General features: G+C 39.9%; 1 protein-coding gene across 5 annotated transcripts in view; it reads left to right on the top strand.

Annotated features, from left to right (window-relative positions):
* The window catches only part of CPED1 (cadherin like and PC-esterase domain containing 1), a 250,328-nt gene that overhangs the window by 64,160 nt on the left and 162,912 nt on the right, over positions 1–23,256 (top strand). For all 5 annotated transcript variants that reach the window (XR_006722160.2, XM_045511114.2, XM_010947605.3 and 2 more), the window contains one exon: positions 23,104–23,236. Coding sequence is in view for 4 of the 5 variants with exons in the window: in XM_045511114.2 (XP_045367070.2) it covers positions 23,104–23,236 (133 nt within the window). In the remaining variant the exon portion in view is untranslated. The remainder of the gene's footprint in view (positions 1–23,103; positions 23,237–23,256) is intronic.

Raw genomic sequence — 23,256 nt, 5'->3', positions numbered from 1 at the left:
AATTAAGAAAAATCACCACAGTCTAACTTCTCTGCTCCCACACAACAAACACTGGTGAACATCACACAAGTTTGCTGTTCTCTTTTCCGAGGATGTCTTCCTCGCTTGCTGAAATGGAAAAAAATCACAGTACTCCTGCAATTGTCAGCTCAACCACCACCACCAACAAACTGGCTGGTGACCCCTGAAGCAACCTCTCCTAATTTCCCACTAATATACTTAATAACTACTCCTAGCACTTGTAGTATAGAAAATACAGGCGGAATTTCCATGTATTCTAAGGCTGATGGAAGTAAATTGTAGTTCTTAATGCTGTTTTCAATTCAATACAGGTAGAGAAGACCCTCTCCTCCATGTTCAGAATGTAGGTCAAAAGAAAAGCCTGCAGAGCGTGCTGATGGTTTGGGTGTGGTTTGTAAAAAGATTGTCTCCTGCAGTTTTCGGCAACTACCGGTTGGGCTAAACAAGTTAGATGCCAGGAGCTTAAATCTGTCATTCAGCTGTAGGTCTCAGAAATGTCCAGTGGTGAGAAAAGGACACATTCCTTCCAAGTTGAGCATATTGTTTTTAAAATGAAGAAAATGCAAAGAAGAAACTAAATATCTTGAATTTATCAACCCAGGGATAATTACTAGGAACCTCTTTGCATGTGTATTTCATATTGAAAATCTAAACTGTTGTGACTCAGGAGTGTCAGCCAAGGGAGGTCTACCTGATTTGCTGGGATAGATTTGCACTTTCTTTCCTCTTTGTTCCTGTTGTACGTGTGAAAGTTTCCGTTACTGCCGAGTTGCCGTGTGTCTTAGTTGGATGTGTATGTGTTTGCCTTCCTTCAAGAACTGAGTCTCCCTGAGGTCAGGACATGATTTTTCACTTCTCAAGCTCAGCTCATGGTCACTACACTAACATTTTTAGATGAAAGACTGGAGAGGATGCATTTAATGGAGGGGGTTAGAGTTGTGGAAGGGGAGCCCTGCTGATCCTCAGGGGGTTTTGACAATGCTGGGGTGGATTTTTCCCCTTACCCACTGCAAGCTCAATGGTGAGTTGGTGCTATGGGGCAGAGAACGGGGCAGGAGAAGTGAAAAATACTGTTTCCTTCCTCCAAGATACAATTACCCATTTTGAGTAATAAGGTACTTGCTCTATTGAAAGGACTAGAGAACTTATCACGCTACACACACAGGCACAAAGATACCAATAGATGACATGATGCAGTACCATCTTCTAGGTGATGGCCGTTGCAGCCAAGAGACTGCTCACCTGACTGCTGTCTGAAAAGAACAAACTTCACACTATCTCACATTGTTGCTTATCCTCATTCACGCAGGCTGCAGATGGATGTGGACTTCTCATTGTCAGGCTTGCATTTTTCTACCATTTCAATAAAGCCTTTAAAATATGTGTTCACCATTTCTCTAGAGGAGGGGCTCAGGGCTGACCGCCAGAGGATGAAGTAGGAAGATAATGGTGAGAGGTGCCTCTCTTTACTTATGCCGTGATGTGTTCTGACTTCTTATAGATTAGCTCTCTGGGCAGTTTTCTTCATCTTAATGGTTCTGCATTTGGGACAGGGGAAATAAATCCAATACTTCTTGCTGACTGTTGTGCTTCCACGGTTTTTCTCCGTGGCTCCTGTGAAAGGAAGTGAAGGTGTCTGAGATGTGGCCAGAAAACCTAAATCAGAAAGGAAGAGCATTGATCCGACTGCAGAGGACGTCAGGTGGATTACTTTTCTTCTTTAAACCTTTAAAAAAAACCCCAAAATCCTGAAAGTGAAAAAAAAACCAACCCAACCTCAGAAGCCCTATTTAATATAGGAAGAAATGAAATTGCTTTGATCGAAAAAGGGTAGGATCCTCCTCTCTTTGCCCTCTCCTTTGCCCTTTATTTTCTTCCTCCTGGTGGCCCTGGAAGCCCCTCCTGACACCTACTGGACCCTAAAAAGCTGTCGAGAGCTCAGCCTGGGAATCGGGATTCTGGATAAGGAACTTTAGAATAGAAAGCATGAACAGCAGTCAGTGGTCAGTGGGGGTGGAAAAATACCTTTGTGATTCTATTTATCAAGCATGAGAGTTATCAGGATGTTCTCTTTCTTTCCTGTATCCTGTTTAGGTTTTTGGCCACCCATGAAAAGGAAGTTAATGAAAATAGAAATCAAAGTTTAAAATGACCACACATGCATTTTTCACTCTTTTTACCTTTCCCTTTTATTGTGCCTTTATTGCACTGATGAGATACATTTGTTATGAAAAGAATAGAAAATGGAGATAAACAAAAGGAAAGGAAAATGTGAACTTAGTGACATTAATAATTTTCCATACTTCCCTGTTCATGTACAATTTTTATATACAAAAGTGCTATGCAATTCCAAGTGTGAACAAGGCATGGTATATTTATTGTTGGAAAACTATCAAGACATCAAAAATAATGGAGATCTACATATATTGGCATAGAAAAATATTCACAACATACTGCTGAGTTAAAAATAAAAGGAAGAAGAGTAACCCCAATATACACATATATTATATATTTTATATTATTATGTATTTTACCCATTAATACAATATCTATGTAAAATATATATTAACAATAATGTGTTTTGTTTTAAAAATACATACTTACATGTAGACCTACATATATTAATTCATTTAATACCCACAATGTCTCCATGAGGGAAGACATCATTATTATTCCTTATTTACTCAAGTGTAGAGAAATTAAGTAAAAAGTTCAGGGTCACATGTCTAACAAATGGTATCTGCTGACAGCCAGGAGGAGTCTGGAAACTACTTTCGTAACCACTTCGCTGCTCCAAATGCCTCTGGGTGGTATTCAGGGCCCCCTTACGGCGGAGGCCAGCCCCATTTCTCCCTGGTCTCTCACTGTTCCCCAACCTACCTCTTTGCTCAAGCCAAGCTCCTCCCTTCACTGTCCCTTCAAAGCCATGTTTACTGCCCTCTCCTCTTCTGGCCTTTACCCTGATAACCTCATTTAGCTTAATCATCTCTTTAAAGACTTGTCCAAATACAGTCATATTCTAAGGTCTTGAGGGTGAGGGACTCAACATGAATTTTGAGGGGACACAATTCAGCCCATAACAGCCAAGGGTGGGTGGAAGAGGCGGGAAGCTGGGATTGGCAGCTCCACCGGATCTGTATGGAGACAGGAGAACAGATCCCCAAAGGAAGAAAGAGAGATTGGACAGACGGAAACAGTAGATGTCTATTATTACAGGTTTTGGATAAATATTGATTGGTTGGTTATAGTAAAGCTCATGGACTTCTTTATGCAGAACTAATGATTTTGCCTAAATGATTCATTTCAAAGTAAGGGAATATTCATGTTTCCTTGAATCCCAGTTCTCACAGTTTCTCCGATCTTTCTCTGCTCTCCAGAGATTGCTAACATGATCAATCAGTTAGCTCTGCTCTATTTTCCTCTCTCAAGTATACCTTTTTTTCACTTGAAATACTTCAACCCCAAATAGTAATTTTTTTGATAAGAATTTTAGACACCATTGTAGACCAGTCAGAACCTCGTGGAAACTGCTGAATCACGCAAATGCAGTGATAACCTGCTCAGTCTGACCAATCCATGAAATCGATCACTCTGCCGGCGAGCCATAAACCTCTGAATGAACTAACCACAGTCACAATCAAATGGAAGTTTTGGGAAAATGAAAGCACAGCCTTGCTTCATTTCCTTGAAAATGGGAAAAAAGATCTGCTGCTTATTATCGCCTGTTGGTTGGAAACTACGTAACTCTTCCTTCTACTTGGCGTATCTTGAAAACTAAGAAGTATGCTTATGGATGTGCCTGGGCTATAAACCGGGAAGTGCTTCCTGCCCGGCCAGGTCGTTGTAGGCTGGTAGCACTGGGGTATGAGGGTGAGTGTGAGCTCTGGGAGATTCACTTTTTCTTCTTGTCTTCGGGAGAAGCTAGACCAAGCTCACTGACCCAATAGCATGTCCTGCTCTTGTGTTGTTTGCAGATTCGTACTTTGCCCTCTTGGCATCAGGCCCATTCGAAAGGGACAGCGTGTCCATTTTTCAGTGAACATTTGGCAACTCCTTGACATCTCTGAGGTTGTGCTAAAGACCAACTAGCTGAGGGAGCTGATTAATCACTCTGCTCTTTGGTTAAAAGGCCCTGACCTTTTAAACTTGAACTGGTTTGGTAAATCTTTATGCTTCTGGTTCATGACTTGTGTACCTCCTGCCATCACGCCGGTGAAAGCATTTATTTCGCTTAGAGAGTTTGTAATCTTGTGCCAGACACCGCGACACACAAGGGGAGGGCGGTGTGCACACTTAAAATACGTGTGATTCTGATTATTAATTCCGATTTTCAACACACTGTAAAGGAAGAGGTGATAAGAGAGATATTCACTTTTGGTGTCCAAATCTCTGCAGCAAGTCCTCATTTACTTCTTTCTATGCTAAACATAGGGGAGTAGCATTGCGTCTACATGGCACCAAAGCGACTTGTTAAAACATGGAGAACTTTAGACGACAAAACTGGGTTTCTTTGCATTACTTAATAGAAACTCAGTAAACTATGTTTGTACTTCATGGATTTGTTTATCCTGTTTGGCAGCCTGCAGTTATTAATCAATAGTTTATTCCTTGCCATGTGTAGATACGTTCCATGACTCAGTACATTGCCCTCTAAAATAAACTCTACCACATTTGTTTGTGCTTTCCTCAACAAATACATCATCCAAACAGTGATTGTGGTTATTTTCCCCATATCACTTCTTCCTGAGCCACTGTCCATGCAGTGGGAATAGTAGCAGTGAACTGAAATCTTAATAAGATGCCTAAAAAACATAACTTGATTCAAAACAGATGAAAAATGTCTTACGGAAGTGGCCAAACAATTTTAAGCCGTCAGGGGCTGCACTATCTAGGGATTACAAGAGCTAGGTTAAGAAGGTGTGAGGGACAAGATCGCATTCTAGGATTTAGCTGCTGACGTGGGGAAAACCCATCCTGAAACTTACATACTTGCCTTGTTTTGTGAGTTAACTCAGTAAGCAAAAGAAAACTATACCATAATTTTGATTCATTTTTTCTGTGTGTGTGTGTATGGAGGCAGGGGGAGAGAGAGAAGGAAAGAGAGATTTTGGTGTTGGAGGATACAGTCTGTTAAACTTGAAGACAGCCTCTTCTTGCCCAGTCTCCTGGTGGTGGAGGCAGATATTGAACAACAACAACAGCAAAATTACAAGTGTTATGAAAGAAAAAATTGTGTGAGTAGGTTTGCGGTGCTCATGGCTTTGTTCATTCATTTTCATGGAACTCCAGGGCCAGGCACTGACTTTTGATTTGCAAGATATCATCCACATTAGAAAATGAAAACCCACTAAAATGATGCATTAGTTATAAGGCACACACTTCATAAAGTATATGTTATCCAGCACATTATTCATGGGAAGATGATGTCATGACTTGTCTCTTGAAGGTCTCATTGTAACTGTAATAATTAAATAATATAATTTATTAGGATTGATACGTTTTAATAGGCATTTAGTGTCTTCCAGGCCGACACATCCTGTTGAAATATATGTTGATAAAAACCCAAAATGAGAGTTGCAGCAAGCAAAGTGAAATTGTTTATTTCCCTACATAGAAACTTAGACTCCTTCATTTGTAGCTGGAGTTGTGATTAGAAAGGTTACGTATCGTGGCAGAAGTATAATTAACTGAATGGATGGGGTAGCTTTGGAAGATGCTTTAGTCTTTGATGATGGGTTGGGTGTTCTGTCTGGGAGCGACACACGGACTCTATTGTGTAGTAAACACCACTCAAATCCTGTGATTCACTGCATCAATAACTCTTGAGGCTGTTTTTTTTTTTTTTTTTTTAAACTTCCCTTAGCACCATCTAGTGGTAAAACAGGGAACGTTCTCTTTTCTTCTGAGTCATTCTGATGAATGACATCATAGAGTCATAGCAGCAGTGCAATCTCAGTGTTGACGATCATTGCACGAGGAAATGAGTAGCTTATCATAAGGGTCAACTTACTCCTAAATAGACAAAAGTAGGTAATTCAGCCACATTAACTGAGAAGGCCTTTTGAAGGCCTGTCTTGCCTCGTCCACTTTAGAGCATCTGTAAGATGTTCATGAGTGCTGGTAGGAATTCTAGCCTAAGAGGTCAGAAGAATTCTAATCTTCTACCTAGTGAAGGCAGAAGTCAGGAATCCTGTGGTCCGCATGTGAGGAGACCTGAGTTCTAGTTCTGCCCAGCTACCAACTATAGTTCCGTGCCTCTGGGGAAGCTACTTAGTCCGTTGGTGCCTCTTTCCTAGACTTGTAAAATGGGGACAATTACACTGGCCATTCTTTCCTCGGAGAGATGTCATGAAAATGCTACCTAAGAGAATAGGTGTTGTAAATCTATGGGCGTAATATATAAGGCACTATTTCTGTATTACTCAAGATATCCATGAATTGATTTGGAGAGGAAAATTGAACGAGGTTTTCGGTTTTCCACATTCACATAAAACCGTCACAAAAATATATAGTGTTCTTTCTGAAGGCATTCTGATACGGAAGGAAATAGGCAGGCATTTCTTAGAGTTGGAAGCTGAGTACAGGTAGTTATCAAACAGAATTAGGTCTAGTTTTTGGTTTATTAATTATAGTGGGGCTTCATGATTTAAACCACAGGGTTATTTCCTAGATAAATTACCCTAAAATAATAACAAGAGGTAACAGTAATTTCTTACTTGTATGTTACGTGCTGTGTCAAGCACTTTACAGACCTATTCTCTTAACCCTCTAAAGCCACCTGCGGGCAGATCCAGTTGTGTCTTTTTTGGGTAAAGGAATGGAAGCTCAGAGAACCTCTGAGCTCTACAGCTAGGAAGAAGCATGGTCATTGTCACAGGCACTGCCCTACACCTCTTATAATAAGCTTGAGCCACGACGCTGTGTTTTAAGCCTGTCTTATAATGAAAGAAAACAAGAAAGGAGCTATTTAAGAAAGCCTGATGTCTGGGCCTGATGAGAAAATGAACCTGTTTACCCACTCTGTTATTACTGTTGTTATTACTTGATCAAGGAAAATAATCCTTATAATTTCTTACTTATCATAATACTTACATAAAATGAGACGTTAAGTGACTCTGCTGCAGGCAGAAGATTGTTTTTGTTTTGTTTTGTTTTTGTCTTTTCCTAGGGAACTCAGTAACAGATATTTGAAGGCATTCTGATATGGGACATTGCCAGCCCTGGGAGAGTCAGAAGCTGAGGTCCTCCATGTTCACGGGCACTTTGTCCCTTGAGGGTCCTCTTTACCTTCCTTCTGTTACTTTTTTATTCGATGTGCCCACTCAGGCTCAGCTTCTAAGCCATCTGCAACCTTTTCAGGCAAAGGAGAAAATTTACTGTGACAAACCTCATGCTGCAGCCACAGACCTGGGGTTCGGGGAGACTCAGATGTGGGTGTAGCCCCCAGCCTGAGGTCGGGGCTTCTGGAATGAGAGTGACCCCCTAGGGCCACTTGAAGGACCGAATATTAGTTGTCCTGGCTCTTTAAAGCTGCTCTTCTGACCTTCTTGGGAAGGTTTTTAGAATTTACTGACTATGCTGCCAAAGGGTTTATAAAGCACCCAGTCTGGGGATGTGAACTAATAAATGTGAATAGAACCAAATTATGTTTTGTGGGACTGCAGGATTTCTATGGAATTAATGGTTCTCAAAAATGGTTTTCAGGACAAGTAATTGCTTCGACCTGATCGCACATCTGCTGTTGGATAGTGACAAGGTGCAGATTGAGCCCGGCTGCGCGTGGGAGGATCCCATCCTGGTGTCTTAACAGCCCACTGTCCTTGGGCAAGGTTCTTACTTTCTCTGTGCTTCAGTCTCCTGTCTGCAATGTGGGAACAATAATGACTCTGCTTCCTAGGATTGATAGGGAGTTAATACACTTAAAGTACTTGGAGCAATGCCTCACACAGAGCCCGTAACCCACAGATGTTAAGTATTTAATAAGCATTTCCGTAAATATTCATCGATGAGTGCTAACTACTACTTTTATCTGGTTTGGTGAGATCAGTGTTTTTTAGGGTTCACTAATCTGGGAATAAAAGTAGGATCTTAAAATGGTCATAAAAATGTTTCTTTGCCTCCACCCACTTCACTATCTTTAGGCCTGTTCATCTCAAAAATCCTACTTCCATTTACTTTCAGATCATCCTAAAGCAATCTTTTCACTCCTATCAGAGCTCACATTCTTTTTTGATAACAAGTCTATTTATAAACCTCTGGGTGGTCTGGAAGGAAATATCCGTAACTTACCTATAAGCATAATTTCTGCAAGTCAGTATAGTGCCCTAGCTTTGCTATAAAGGATGAACAAAAGGAAAGTACTTTATAGTGTAACAATTTGTAATCTAATATATAAACAATTAGGCATAATGACACCACAGGTGTCACGACTGTGTAATGAAATAGTCAAATGCTCCCGTTTTAATCTGAATCTCCAAGAAGGTGACAGGTACAAGTTCAGACTGGAAACAGAGTCCATGGGGTCCCCTTGCTGTTGGTAACCAATTCCTGAGGAAGTTACAAATAAAGCATAGTAATCCCTTGCTTGACTCTGAACTTACATTCCTGAAAACTTCAGTGTAGATTAAAACTGGGCAAAATCTTGGAGTTTCTGCATAAAATGGAGTCAAGCTCTAGGTTCAAATAATTGAACAGGCTTTTCATCTACATCACTGTCCAGTGAGACATTCAAAAGTGATATGGTTGCACAGGAAGAGAAACTATAAATAAAACAAAAAGACAACCTACAGAATAGGAGAAAATATTTGCAAATGATGTGACTGACAAGGGCTTAACTTCCAGAATATAGATAGCTCATACCACTTAATAACAAAACCAAACCAAACCAAACAAAAAAGCAAACAAATCCAAAAATGGGCAGAAGACTTAAATATTTCTCCAGTGAGGACAAACAAATGGCCAATAGGCACATGAAAAAATGCTCAATATCACTAATAATCAGAGAAATAAAAAACTACAATGAGGTATCATCTCATGACAGTCAAAATGGATATCATTAAAAAATCCACAAATGATACATGCTGGAGAGAGTATGAAGAAAAGGGAACCCTCCTACATGGTTGATGGGAATGTAGTTTGGTGCAGCCATTATGGAAAACAGTATGGAGATTCCTTAAAAAAAACTAAAAATACACTTCCCATATGATTCAGCAATTCCATTCCTGGGCATATATCAGGAGGGAACTCTTAATTCAAAAAGATACATGCACCCCATTGCTCATAGCAACACTATTTACAATAGCCAAGATGTGGAAAGAACCCAAATGTCCATCGACAGAAGATTGAATAAAGAAGATGTGGTCTATTTATACAATGGAATACTACTCAGCTATAAAAATGATAAAATAATGTCATTTGCAGTAACATGAATGGACCTGGAGGTTGTCATACTCAGTGAAGTAAGCCAGAGAGAGAAAGACAAACACCACATGATACCACTTATATGTGGAATCTTAAAAAATGAGACAAATGAACTTATTTACAAAATAGGAATAGACATAGAAAACGAAATTATGATTACTGAGGGGATGGGGGAAGGGATAAATTGGGAATTTGAGATTTGCAGATACTAATGCTTATGTATAAAATAGATAAGCAAGTTTCTTCTGTGTAGCACAGGGAACTATATTCAATATCTTGCAGAAACCTATAATGAAAAAGAATATGAAAAGGAATATATGTATGTATATTTATGACTAAAACATTATGCTGTACATCAGAAATTGACACAACATTGTAAACTGACTATACTTCAATTAAAAAAAAAAGTGATATGGGATGGGGGAGAATTGGCTGTTTTGCACAGAGTAATGTTCAACATAGTAACAGCTGTCGTGTTATGCACACTGGTCAATGAAAATGGACCTCTAACTATTCAAACAGGTGCTGGATCTACACCTTACCAGTGCATTCCAAATAAACATCAGCTTTATCCTACACAAGGCAGAGATCTAGCGTTTATAACCCTCACCCATTAGATTTCAGTAGCATTCTTTATCATTGTGATGTTCCCTTTGTCTTAGAGGGTATATCCTATGAGCTCATGGAAGTAGTCCTCTTCTACTTGATACCACATCCACTATTTACTTCACTTCTGCTCTGGTGCCCTCTTGTCATCTGCTGCTGACCATACACCACTGGTCAAACCCACCAGTGCACTCTGTGCCCACCAAAGTTGCTCTGTAGTCTCCACCATGAGTCTGACATGGCAGAGGCTGCTGCTGCGCCTGCCATTGCCTTTGCTGTCCCATCCCCAACTTCAGAGATATTGAGGTTCATGCTGTGCCTGCTTCTCCTCTGGCTGCTGTGGAAACTGTTGGTTCCATATCTTGTGTACCGGTCACTGTCTTGTCCATGGTCTGCAAGTCAACTGGTGTTATCAGAAGCCTGAATAAGTCAAAACTCAATTGATTTAGTAATTAAAAATCAATAGTCAAAAATTTTTTACACTGAAATTTTTTTCTTTTTCTTTTTTCTATTGCATATAATGTTATACTCTCAACTTTTCACAGATAATTTGGAAAAAAAATGCATTTTTTTAGTACTGTTTTCGCTTCTGACCTAAAAGCTGGAGTGGAAGTAAGGACCATGGAATATAGAAGCAACATAGCAAAAGCTGCCTTCCTCTTCCATGTCATCTTGTTATCCTTGGACTTTTCTTCTAGCCGCTCTTTTTTCTTTAGGACAGATTCCTTACTATCAGGCTTCATCCACAGTTCTTCCAATCAAGGTCAGACATAGTAAACTCCTAGCTGAGCACAGATCAGTGTCGCACTGAAACTCTATTACATTGGTCAATAACACCCAGCTAGCATTCTTGTCCTCACTCATGGAGCACAGGGTTTCCAAGAACGACAACAAAAAGCAAGTGTCTTTTCCTGTTTTGGGGGTGCTGGGATGGTTGTGTTTAATATCACTGAGCTCTAACAGTGTCTTAGCTGGACCTGAACTTTTTCTCTAGCACAGGGTGTGGAAATGGGGCTGTGTTTATCCTTCAAATGTAAAGCCATACATACGATTTCTATTGTTGTGTTCCAAATATTGCAGAAGCAGGAATGTTTACTTTGAATTAAAATACAGAACTAAGAAGGAGAAAGATTACATGGTGAAGTAAACCGATTCGGCCTAATTTATCTTTTCAGCCCAGTATTTTGTAATGTTTCTGTTTCGAGATTCCTCCTCCCAGCCCTGCGTAGGTCATTCCACAGCCAATTTTAGAAGAGCTTGTGTCATTTAAGGGAAAGAACTTTAAACTATATTCAGAGCCGGCTATAAAAAGCCAAGAATACCGCCCACAAAGTGATATTTAAAATTTTCCAGCTACATGATTTATTGGTAAATCTACACACATTGTGCTGAGAGCAAGATAAACAATGTGCCAGGTGTACTCTGAGTTTTTAATTAAGAGAAATTTTACCTTTTGGACAGCTTTTACTAGGGAATTTTGCTGTTTATATGCTATTGAAACAACGTTCTCAGCCTTTGGGGGTGAAAAGTCTTTCATTACGTGGAATACGGCTCACGGGGGAAGCAAAACTGAAAAACAGCCCCAAATTCTAGAGTCTCATGTCAGTTTTGAAAATTTCTAGTGAGAAACATGGGCCCTACTGTCAGCTCAAGCTCCTGGGACTACTGGATATAATGGATATTGTGACTGTTTTAAGTGATTTGGTAAATAAAAGCCAGATTTGGGGGAGAGAAGAAAATGCTGAGCAAAGAGCATTTTTCTTTAAAAAATCAGCTGGAGCAGCAAGTTGGAGACCAGGTGTGAGCTGTGTAAAACTGAACTGCAAATTATTTGATGGGTGATGGCAGCCCTGAACCTTTTCACCTTTCACTCGAGAGCCAGGAAATTGAATGAACACTCTGAGTTCAGCCTTTCTCCTAACAGAAACGTCCTGTACTTTTTCTCAAAATCAGATTTTGCTTCCCCCTTCTCTCACAGTGGAAGCCCCAGTAGCCAACTGGGCCAAAGGGACCCGACCTTGGCCCTGGGGGGATTGAGCCAGGTGTGGTAGGGGACCTTGGCAGAAATGGCCCCTGCGAGACGATGCTGAGCATTCTGTTGTATTAAGCAAACAAACGAAAACACTGTCTCCAACAACAACTGGTCTGACTCCACAAGCCTTAAGGAGTAGTTTAAATTTTTTAATTTTTTTTTTTTTTTTTTTTTTGAGGGAAGGCAAGTTGGGGACAAAATGGCAGTGAAGCAGGGATTAACCTCACTCAACACACAATGGAATTTCTGCCAAATTCTGCTTTAACAACTCTCTCTTCTCCCTAGGCCACCCTATTAGCTCACCAAAACGCCATCCTGTGCATCCTCTCTCCTCACCGGTCTCTTTGTTCACTCTCTTATTACTCATTTATACAGATTAAAAACAAAAATCGGTTTACTTCTTCCCATTACTTCAAACAACAGTACAAATACTTGGTTCCCAAAGAAACATCTATCATTCTTTCTTAAAGGGGAAAGAGAAACAGAAAACCTGTACTTTGATATTTTTTCACTGTTACCCAATATTTTCCCCTTTTGACTTAAAGGTAGCTTGAATTCTTTCTGCTACTTACCATCCAAGCTTTTGCTTCAGCTTCCACGGGCTGGGTCTAGGGAATTAAACTCTAGCAGATGGCTTGACTATTGACTCATGACTTTGAATGCCTGAGTGATGCCACAGCTCTCAGAATTTTTTAAGCAATGACAACACATCCCTAATTTATTGAAAATGACTGAGACACCATTGGGTGCCAGAAAATTCTTTTCCCTAAGACATTTAATGTGTTTCAGAAGAAATAGCAAGATATAAATGACTTTTATCCACCACCCGCCTTATTTTAAGGCATCTAAATAGCAGCTTAGAATAGGAAGTTCAGTCTGGAACTACTAAAAAGGGCATTTAATTGAGATAAAATGTTGATGTCAAAACTCTAAAGTCTGAGTTAGAGTGTATTAAATCTCTGGAAAATAATATATATGTATAATTATATTTTATATAATATATTCAATTATATATAAACTAGGTAATTTATATATATGTATATACACACACACATACATATACACACATGCATGCTAAAAACATCTTGGCAGTACAAAAGATGAGAGATATGTGAAGAAAATATGAAGAATATCCTTATAGAAAATAGTTATTTGAATTTAATGTCCTTGCCTAAATTCTACCCAGAGTAGAGAGTTCAGGAGAAAAGAGTCAAAATTTGAATCAGCTAATTAACATCTTTAAAACCAACAGTTATTCAGCACCCCAGATATGAAGACCCCTCCATGGTTGGCTCAGTTAATTGGTTAATTCTTTCGTCATTTACAAGGTACAGAATAAGTCCAATGTACCTGGCTAATGATGGGCTTGCCTGGCTGAAGTTGAAACTGAGACCCCATTTCAGAAGCTCTTGCCAGGTTCTGCCTGGCTTCAGACTCTTGCCTTTTGTACCCTCACGTATCAGAAGTGGACTCCAGTGTTGTGAGGCTGCTCAGCCAATCCTGCCCTCCATGGACTCCAATCATATTACTGGTCAATTGAAGGGGAAGGACCTGGGGACAAAAATGATTCTGTAGGAACATGTTTGCCCAGTGTCACAACCAAAAATCTTTTCTGACATATTTCCATGTTCTTGACCTGTTTCTGGCATTTGAATCTCTGGCACTCATTAGATTTCATTTTGGCAGTTGGCTCTAGTCTCTGCATATTCTATATTTTGTCTCACTCTTGGAGTCAGATATTATGAAAATGTTGTTTCTAAATATGTACTTGGTCTGCATATAATAAGTGTACTTGTAAATACTATGTTAGTAGAGAAGGACATTGGCGGTAATACCACAGACATTTTATTATACCAAAATACAGGGTGAAAATTAAAGACCGAGTTGAGCTGTGAAGTTGCCATTAATGAAGTGCTATGTTAATGCATGGTTTCTTTTAAAATCGGGACAATGACTCACTGTGTTTGTGTCTTACGTTGATTGAGATTGACTTCAATATACTTACAAAGGAACTCGGAATCACTGTGACAAATTTCTAGTAAGTCATTAATTATTCTGATGGAAATGATACCAATCATATTTCGCGGTTAACTCCAGGAAGTGTTCCTGAGAAAACGTTTAATATTAATAAAGTGATTACCCTGTTTTCACCGCAGGTGGGCTCAGACAGCTATCATATTATCATATTTGTTGCACACTAGGTTACTAATATTTGTTGGAGGTTGTGCTTCAAATTGTTATTAATGATGCTCGTTAACTTATTCCAAATTATTCATGTTTGGTCTTGCTGAAGTAGCCAAGTGTATTTTTTTCTCCTTTTCTTTTCCCCTCGAAAACTCATGTAGAAAAACATCAAAGCAAAATTAAGCTGCCATAAAGTAATAAAACAATCTTTCATGCTGTTTGGTCATTGCAGTGAAATCATAGGGGCAAGAAAATTGAAGTAGTAGTCTAGACATAGCTTTTATTACCAAGGACAATGAGCAGAATTCAAGGTTCTTATGTTGTCATGGTCAAAACAGAGAGCCATCCGTGGGGAAAATTGTTTTTGTAGAATTGCATGACTTTGACACTTCCACTGAAAAAAGAACAAGAAGGAAAGCATTTATGGCTTGCATTTACTGAGTGCTCAATAAGCAGTTGATTGATTGATTGGTTAGTTGGTGGAAACTTTATGCAGTAACTGTCCCTTGAACACACATTGCTATGAAATTGATCTGGTCATTTTTATGACTCAGAATGTGTCTCCATTTACATCAGGATGCAGAATGCATCTCATTTCCTATAAAATAAAGTGGAAGTTATTCTTTTTCCCAAAAAGGTACTATATTGAATTACTGTGCAATTTGTGTTTGTGGTTTGATGAACCCTTATATGGTTACAGCATAGGAAAGATATTCTGAAACTATAGTGTGTAAACTGTTGGTATCAAAATCACATAGGTAATAATATAATAATGTCAGATCCTGAAAAAGAAATTTTTAGTTGCCCAGCTTAAGGCGTGAATTATGTATTAATAATGCTCTTATGTGTTTGGTAAGTCCATTCTCTTGCAAATCCTTGGCCAATGCCACTTGGCGTAAAATGAAAGTAAAATTGTGTTAAGGAATTGAGGAGCATATAAATTCTCAAATTATATCATTTAAGTTCAAGTGTAGGTCTGAAATAGTCCAAGAGTTTTATCTGTGTGTCATAAATAGTGCAGGGAGTTTTATTTGTGTGTTATGAATCTGTTGTCTAAGTGCTCGTTCTAAGAGCACTTGACTAAGAGCTAGTTGTGCCGATTGTTCGCGAAGTCTCGCCCTGAACAAAATAGAGAGGAACAGACTTAAATATTGCAGTAACTGGATCAGTCCCAGGCTTACCCCTCCTCTGGAAACCTAGCCTTAATGCAGAACTCCTTTGAGTAAATGAAACAGAGCAGGAAACGAGCTGCTTTTCCTGGGGCAGCACAGCGCCAACTTGAGGAAGGTCACTAAAAACCACGTGTGTCTTAGAGGCCTCCTACAGCGAAGTGCTATGTTTTATTTTGGTCTACACGTTTGTGTTTATTACACGTACTTCCTGCTTCGTTCCTCACTGACTAGTGTCAAATGTCAGGTTTTTAAGAATCACGTAAAAGAGGATTTCATAGATTAGCCTTTATCTGATAATCAGCAGTGCTGAGAGTTCCTTAGCACTGGATAAATTCAGAAGAAATAACATTTGAGTTACACTTTGAGGTTTCCAAAGTTAGAAACAGGTTTTCTCTGTCATAGAAAAGGATTATGCGAAACTACTACCAGTAGTAGCTTTTCAACATTTTTTGAGCATTTAACATATGCCCAGTGCTGCGTGCAAAGCACTTAAAAGGAAATTTCATATTTCATCCTGTCGGTATCCACATGAAGCAGGTTTGTCTTCTTATTTCTATTATTATCATTCTCATTTTCCACATAAAGACACAGGACTTAGATAAGTTAAGGAATTAGTTCCTGGTCATACCTAAGAATAGGAATCCACTTAAAGACAGGAATCAGGATTTTAAAAGTAAATGTTATTTGGAATATCATTTGTAAAATACAGTTTTGAAGAAAAACATTAGTTATCAACTAAATTACAATGAGCTGGACAAATCAGAGCTGCCCCAGTGTTGTTGCCGTGGCCTGATATGATCACAGCAAATCCCGTCGCTCTAACGAACACCACATTGAGGTGGAGAGAGGAAACCTATCCCTGCCCGTGTCACGGTCACCTCCTAGGTGGGGGAAAAAAATCACACCGTGTACCTGTAGTAAAACCACTTAGCACTTGGTTTGCTCATTCTCCACTTTGTAGTCGCGGTTTTCTCTGACCAACGCACGTAACTCTGATCACGTGGGGAAGAGGAAAGGGAGGTCACCCATCAAGCAGAGATTTATTGTGCTCCTATATTTGGTGCCAGCCTGTGCTTGGCACTAGACGTGCAGCGGAGAGGAAAAGCGAGCAAGAACCCCTGCCCTCGGAGAGTTTACAGTCCAGGGACCAGAGGACCGACCCTGATGCACTGAAAATAATCCCCCTCGGTAGCTGCCGATGAGCGATCGAGTTTGTGAACCTGACTGTACCTTGGGTGTGTTTCCTCCCCATTTTGTACACTGCTCAGGAGACAAAAGGGTGGCTGATATTCCCCAAATACTTTCTCGGACTGTGGGTGCCTACGGAGGGTCCAGCTGTGGTCTCTCCTATGAGGTTTATCAGGCTGCAAATAAAATGACAGCTGGTGGCCCCTGAGGAGCACTCATGATGGCTGGAACCCACCTGAGCTCCGAGGGACCGCGGGTCAGCTCTGACCCTTGATCCTTGTCGCTTGTATTCTTCATTCGGTCATAGGCAGCATATGTAAAAATTATAACTTTTCACCTAGGATTGCAGAGACTTGGAATTGTAAAGGAGCTTAGAAATCATCCAGTTTATTCATTCAGCATATTAGCTCAGTGCCTCTGTTCTGGCTGCTCTGCTTTTTCATCACCATGCAAAGGAGAAAACAGTTAGAGGTGAGATTTCTTTTCTAGGGATTGGTAGAACTGGGACTGCGCTTCTCTTGTCTTCAAGGCATGTGCTAAATACTCACTGAACACTCATCCCTTGCACTAGTCCGGATTCTCCTGAGAACAGGGGCCCCTTACCTGTGGTTTCACTTTCTGAGGCTTTAGTTACTTGTGATCAATCATGGTCCGAACATACTACGTGGAAAATCCCAGAAATAAAAATTCCACAAATAAACAATTCATGAGTTTTAAATTGTGCGCCTTTCTGAGCAGCGTGATGAGACCTCTCACCGTGCATCTCCATCCCACCTGGACCACGAATCATCCTTTCGCCCAGGGTCTCCCGCCCGTAGCGGTCTCGGTTATCAGATCCACTGTCTCAGCCAAGCAGTGCTTGTGTTCAAGCAACTCTTATTTTACTTAATAACAGCCGCAAAGTGCCAGAGAAGTGATGCTGGGAATTTGGATATGCCAAAGAGAAGCCGTAAAGTGCCTCCTTGAAGTGAAAGGGAATAGAAGTTCTCGACTTCATAAGGAATGAAAAAAAAAAAAAGTATGCTGAGGTTGTTAAGATCTACAGTAAGAATGAATCTTCTATTCGTGAAATTGTGAAGAAGGAAAAAGAAATTGGTGCTAATTTTGCCGAAGTACCTCAAACTGCAATACTAATGGCTGCAGTGTGTTGAGAAGTGTTTAGTTAAGTTGGAAAAGGCATTAAGTTTGTACAATAAGACATTCTGTGAGAGGGAGAGAGACCACATTCACTTAACTTTTATTACAGTGTATTATAATAATTGCTCTATTTTATTACTAGGGATTGTTGTTCATCTCTCACTGTGCCTAACTGATGAAATGAATTTTATTATAGGTATTTATGTTTAGGAAAAAACATGGTATCTTTCGGGTTTGGTACTATCCGAGGTTTCAGGCATCCCCTGGGGGTCTTGGAATGGATAAAGGGAGAAGGATTACTCTATCTATCTATCTATCTATCTATCTATCTATCTATCTATCTATCATCTATCTATCTATCTATCTATCTATCTATCTATCTATCTATCTGTCTGTCTGTCTGTCTATCTATCGAGAGAAGGAGAAAGAGAAAGACATTATGAAGTATTGGCTCACATGATTTTGGAGACTGAGAAGTCCCATATCTGCCATCAGTAAACTGGGGATGCTGGGAGACTGGTAGTATAGAGAGTCAATGGTGCAGATTCCAGTCACTGGTTCTCTAAAGGCCCAAGAACCAGTCTGCTGAGGGCAGGAGGAAGTCAGTGTCCCCGTTCAATTGTTCTGACAGCAGATCCAACCTGCCTCTCCTTTTGGTTCTATTCAGGCCCCCGATGGGCGGGATGAGGCTCCCCCACGTTGCGGAGGCCACCTGCTTTACTCAGTCCACCGATTCAAATGCTAATCTCTTCCAGAAACACTCTGACCCACACACCCAGAAATAATGTGGAACCAGCCATCTGGGCATCCCTTGGCCCAGTCAAGTTGACATGTAAAATGAACTGTCACCCTTCTTTGTCACTCCTGCCTCCAGATAGGCACTGGAATCTTCTTCTGCAGGTAGTATGTTTATGTGCTGTCTTGCGGCCTTTCAATAGACACCATAGTGCAGGAAGAGGAACCTTGTGAAATGGTTGATATTTAATTAATATTCAATCATTTTTGACCTAACAAAGGGCAGTTTCATATGGTTCAGCCTAAACCATCATCCCCTGCTGCCAAATACAGATGCTCTTGAGATCAAAGTGAATATTGTTTCTCTCTCACTCACTTTTTCTGTATGTGTGTACACACACACACATGCACACACACATACACGCACATCATTGTTTCTCCAGGACGTGTGGCTGGAGTAAGAAGGAGACCAGGGCGTGGATTTACCAAGCGTAGGGCTGTATAGGCAGTTCAATCTCCTTTGGTCCCTCCGGAGTCCCTCTACTCCCTTCCCCAGGGAGCTGCCCTCCGCAGACGCATGAGCGGGGCTCCCTCTTCCACTGCTTTCTGGGAGGGGACCAGAGTGCAGGGGGAGGGAACTTGGGGACGTTTATCCCCTGGCTGCTTCCCTGCGAGGCCCTCTACCTGTGGCCGGAGCTCCCGCTCAGTGCCCTCTCCCACAGCGGCGCTGCCCTTTGCCTGGGTCTGTAATGGGCTCCCTCCCGGGCTTGGGGGGAGGGGGGTGGGGGGTAAGAGCTCCCTTTTCAGTCCTGGGGAGCTTCACCACCTGGTGGTGTTTTCCCTTCACCCCAACTGTGCGTTTGTTATCAGCCCCTTCTTCCATAGTCTCTCGGTTAGTAGTCACTCCGGTTACCCCTCTGACTCTGCCGTCCATCCGTTTTCTCCTGGGTTTTCTCCCGTTTTCTGCCTGCTAGAGTTATTTCCTGGCTGTGACCAGTTCGTGCATATGTTAACTTCTGCTTGCTCTGCCTGGAAGTCCTGTGGGTGCATCTGCAGGCTTAAGGAGTAAGACTTGGAAATGCCCTCGGGAAAGAAGAGCAATGGATACATCCGTAAACGATGCTTATTTTCACGTCTAATCTTAAAACCAGTTGTTAATTATTAATTAAGGGCTTTTATTTTCACTGGAAGTTTTAAAATAAGAAAAAAACTGGCCAAGTTTAGCTTCCTCATGAAATGCAAGACAATATTTAAACATTTGTGAAATATAATTATACTTTCACTATTACTTTCCCTTTAATTATTAGCCATGGGCAAAACATTAACTCAAATACAGTATAAATTTGGAAGCTAATCTTTGCTGGTACAAGTGTTTTCCAGTATTTAGTCTTTGCCTGTGATGTATATAATTAAGTGCCATGTAGAATGGAAAGAATAAATAACCAAATAAAATATTTTTAATACATTGGAATGCTAATTTCATTCTCTAACTGCATGTTAGCTTAACCTCCCAAAACTAATTCATTGCTAGAACAAACATTTACTGTACACTTGTATCAGCATTTGCTCAGTGATGTGGGAAGTTCAGAAGATTCGTGGGGAAACATATTCTGGATTCTAGAAGACTCCTTGACAGTGTCACAAGCCCATTAAGCATTGGTTGGTAAGAATCAAAATGAGAACTCAAGTTTAATTGTCCTTTACAGAAAACTGCACCACAGTCAGCAGGTACTCCTGACTCGGCCAACCAGATATCAGAAGGCACAAAAAGAGCAGTCTTTCTGCGTCCCTAACAAATTGTTCCTTTTCACTCTTGAGTGATCAGCCAAGTTATGGCTTCAGGACTCTTTAAAATAAGCTAAGAACAGTCAGCAAATAAAAGTACATATGATATTTCACATCTCTGTCTGCCATCCATTCAGTCCTCACAGTATGGTGTAGGAAAACCCTAAAGATGCACGCTGGGCCCTCCGTATTTAATTACTTTCTGAAAATATTCAGCCAGTGCACGTAAATGTATTACAAGGCCATTTAGAAAACTATCATGTAGCCTCATCTCCCAAATTCTTTCCAAAAACAGAAGCTAGTTTTGGTATTATTTGTGGGAGATTTCTAAGCTCTGTGTGCTTGGGGGTCAAGGGAGAAGGGGAGTGGAATATTAAAACAAGAAGATTGGACTGGTCTATCAAGACAGATATGCCCAATGAAATATACAAGGAACAGTGACTACTGACAAATCTTTGACTCTGCTAAGAACCTAGGGCACTTAAAGATTCCACAATTATTTATTAAAACTCCATGAAAGTGGTGGCTTTTTAAGATATTAGTGGAGCTTATTCTTAATTTTTGGCTGTAATCAAGGGAAATGGGAATAATTTTAGATGGTGAGGACATCTAATTAGAGTTGTATTTTTTTGCTGTTGTTTTTTTTTGTTTGTTTGTTTGCTTGTTTTTTGCTTTTTTTTAAAAAATTGTTCAAAGTAACTTACAAACCTGGAATAATATAATGGAAAGTTTGAGATTATATATTTATTATCACACAAAAGGTCAAAGTTAGTTTTAACAGTATTCAACTCCATTACTCAACCCCAGTTTCAGGGGCTGATGTAGAAATTTGACATATTCTTGGCAATTCCTAGATTGGATTCCTTCAACTACTGGCTCCTCCACTTGAACTAAACCAGAAAACGATGACATAAAATTGTGTATTCTTTTGACATTTTTGCTGACCACCTCCTCAAAACCGTCGAGCTACTACCTTGGAGAAACATTTAACACATCTAGTGTGTTCAAAATCAGCTCTCCCTGGGCTTCAAATAGGTGCTGTGCTTCCTGGCAGCAAAGGTAAAAGGGAAGTCACAGTAAATTACACAAATAACTCCTCTGGAGAGACAAAATTTCCCCTAGTAATAGATTCTAAAAAATGTCTATTTAGTGGGAAAAAACCCACTTATTTTCTTACTGCAAATGTTAAGGGTTTTATAAACACTTAAACTCTTTTGAAGCTGTGGTTCTCAAGGAACAAAATTACCTTAATGGTTCTTCATTTATCACCTCCAGAAACCAGTGACTTGAGTATTTCTTTTATTATGATGTATTAGAACTTCATGAATAGGGAATCCCTACAAATAGGCTATCCTTTGTGTTAAATAATGAGAGATGGGAATACATTGAACAGCTTGACTTCTGCTGACTTTTACTTAAGAGTGTGAAGTGTTTTAAATTAGACTGTGTTAGTATTGATGAAATGTGCACAAGAGGGAAGGATAATTTAAAGGCTTTGTTCCATTTGGGAAGCTAGATAAATTGTGTGAGTTAAAAAGAAAGCACTGTGACCTGGCAGTAAGGAAACAACAGCTCCCACAGGCTGTTGGAGAGCTTGAAATTGGAGCACCCCTTTTAGAAAGTGACGCAGTAAATGTTGATCACGTTCACAACGCATTTACCCATTGACCTGGCAGCTACACACGTAGATTAGCATTTGCCCCTAGATAAACTTGTAAGAGTATAGACCAAAGTAGATCTACACAAAATAGATGTATATGATTATGATAGTATTTTTGAAAAAGAAAAAGAAAAACATTACAAAAATAATCTAAATACACAACAATAAGGGAATCGTTGAATTAAATGTACGTTCATTTAATGGAACACTCTAAGCCATTAAGAAGTATAAGGTCGTTCTGTATGTGCTGATATGGAAAGGACTGCAGGGTGGATTAGTAAGTAAGCAGGTAAGCCAGACATAGGCCATTATAATGTCTCTTTAGGATAATTTTTTAAAAATCTACATATAGAAGTTTATATAGATATATTGATATTTATATTAATTTATATGTTGAAGAATCATATGCATCTTATCCATTGTGTACTTACCTCGACTTCAGAAGTAAACATGTAAGTATTGGTTTTGGTGGGGAGAAGTCCTAGATGGCTGTGGATTGCCGGATGTGGGTTTTTTTTTTTTCTTTTCATTTGATAGCTTTTTGTACACTTTGATTTTTCTAACCACGTACATACCTCTATCTTTTAAAAATATCAGTACGAGTGTTTGGAAATAAGCCATTATTGTTGGTTTGATTAGTAGTTTGATCCACTTCAAAAACCCAGTAAGTAATATCTTACAAAGTAAAAAAGCACTCGTGTTGAGGTTACCAAGGTCACGAAGCATGCCAGGTGAAGGAAGGACTGTATTGTCAAGAAATCAACTCAAGTTGTCTGTGTAATATTCTCATCACAAACAAACGTCAGCTCCTGCAGCCACCATCCCCTCACTGAGAGTGTGTCTCCTAGCCGTGTGGAGGATGGGTCCTCGTGGTGTGGGACAATTGGAGGCATCATATCTACTTCCCCTTCTGAGCAAGAAAATTTGAAATCTGTTATTACAATTGTTTTTCTAGTCTATGGTAAGAGAACATACTACAAAGCAAAGGTCTCTCTAAACATGCCTTTGTACTTGGTGGATCTAACCTTGACTCAGAATGGGGAGAAAATTTGTTGTATATTTCCCTTGGACCCAGTAGTTTAACACAGCAGACTCTACTTTGGAAGCTATTCCGAAAAAGAAACAGTAGAATGACTGTCTTTTGCTCTTCTGAATCTTTTCAGAATTGCGACTTCTGGTGAGCCCCTCTGTGTGTCTGAATCAGAGCATACAATTAAAGCTGAGTACTTCAAGTCACCTTTTAAAAACAGCGAAGACACATACGTGGAAACCAGAGGACTGGAGACGTGAACAGCTGTAAGCTAATCATTTTGGAT

This window comes from Camelus bactrianus, chromosome 7 (genome assembly GCF_048773025.1).
Source record: "Camelus bactrianus isolate YW-2024 breed Bactrian camel chromosome 7, ASM4877302v1, whole genome shotgun sequence".
NCBI classification, from domain to species: Eukaryota; Metazoa; Chordata; class Mammalia; order Artiodactyla; family Camelidae; genus Camelus; species Camelus bactrianus.
This window is presented reverse-complemented; position numbering and strand designations above follow the sequence as displayed.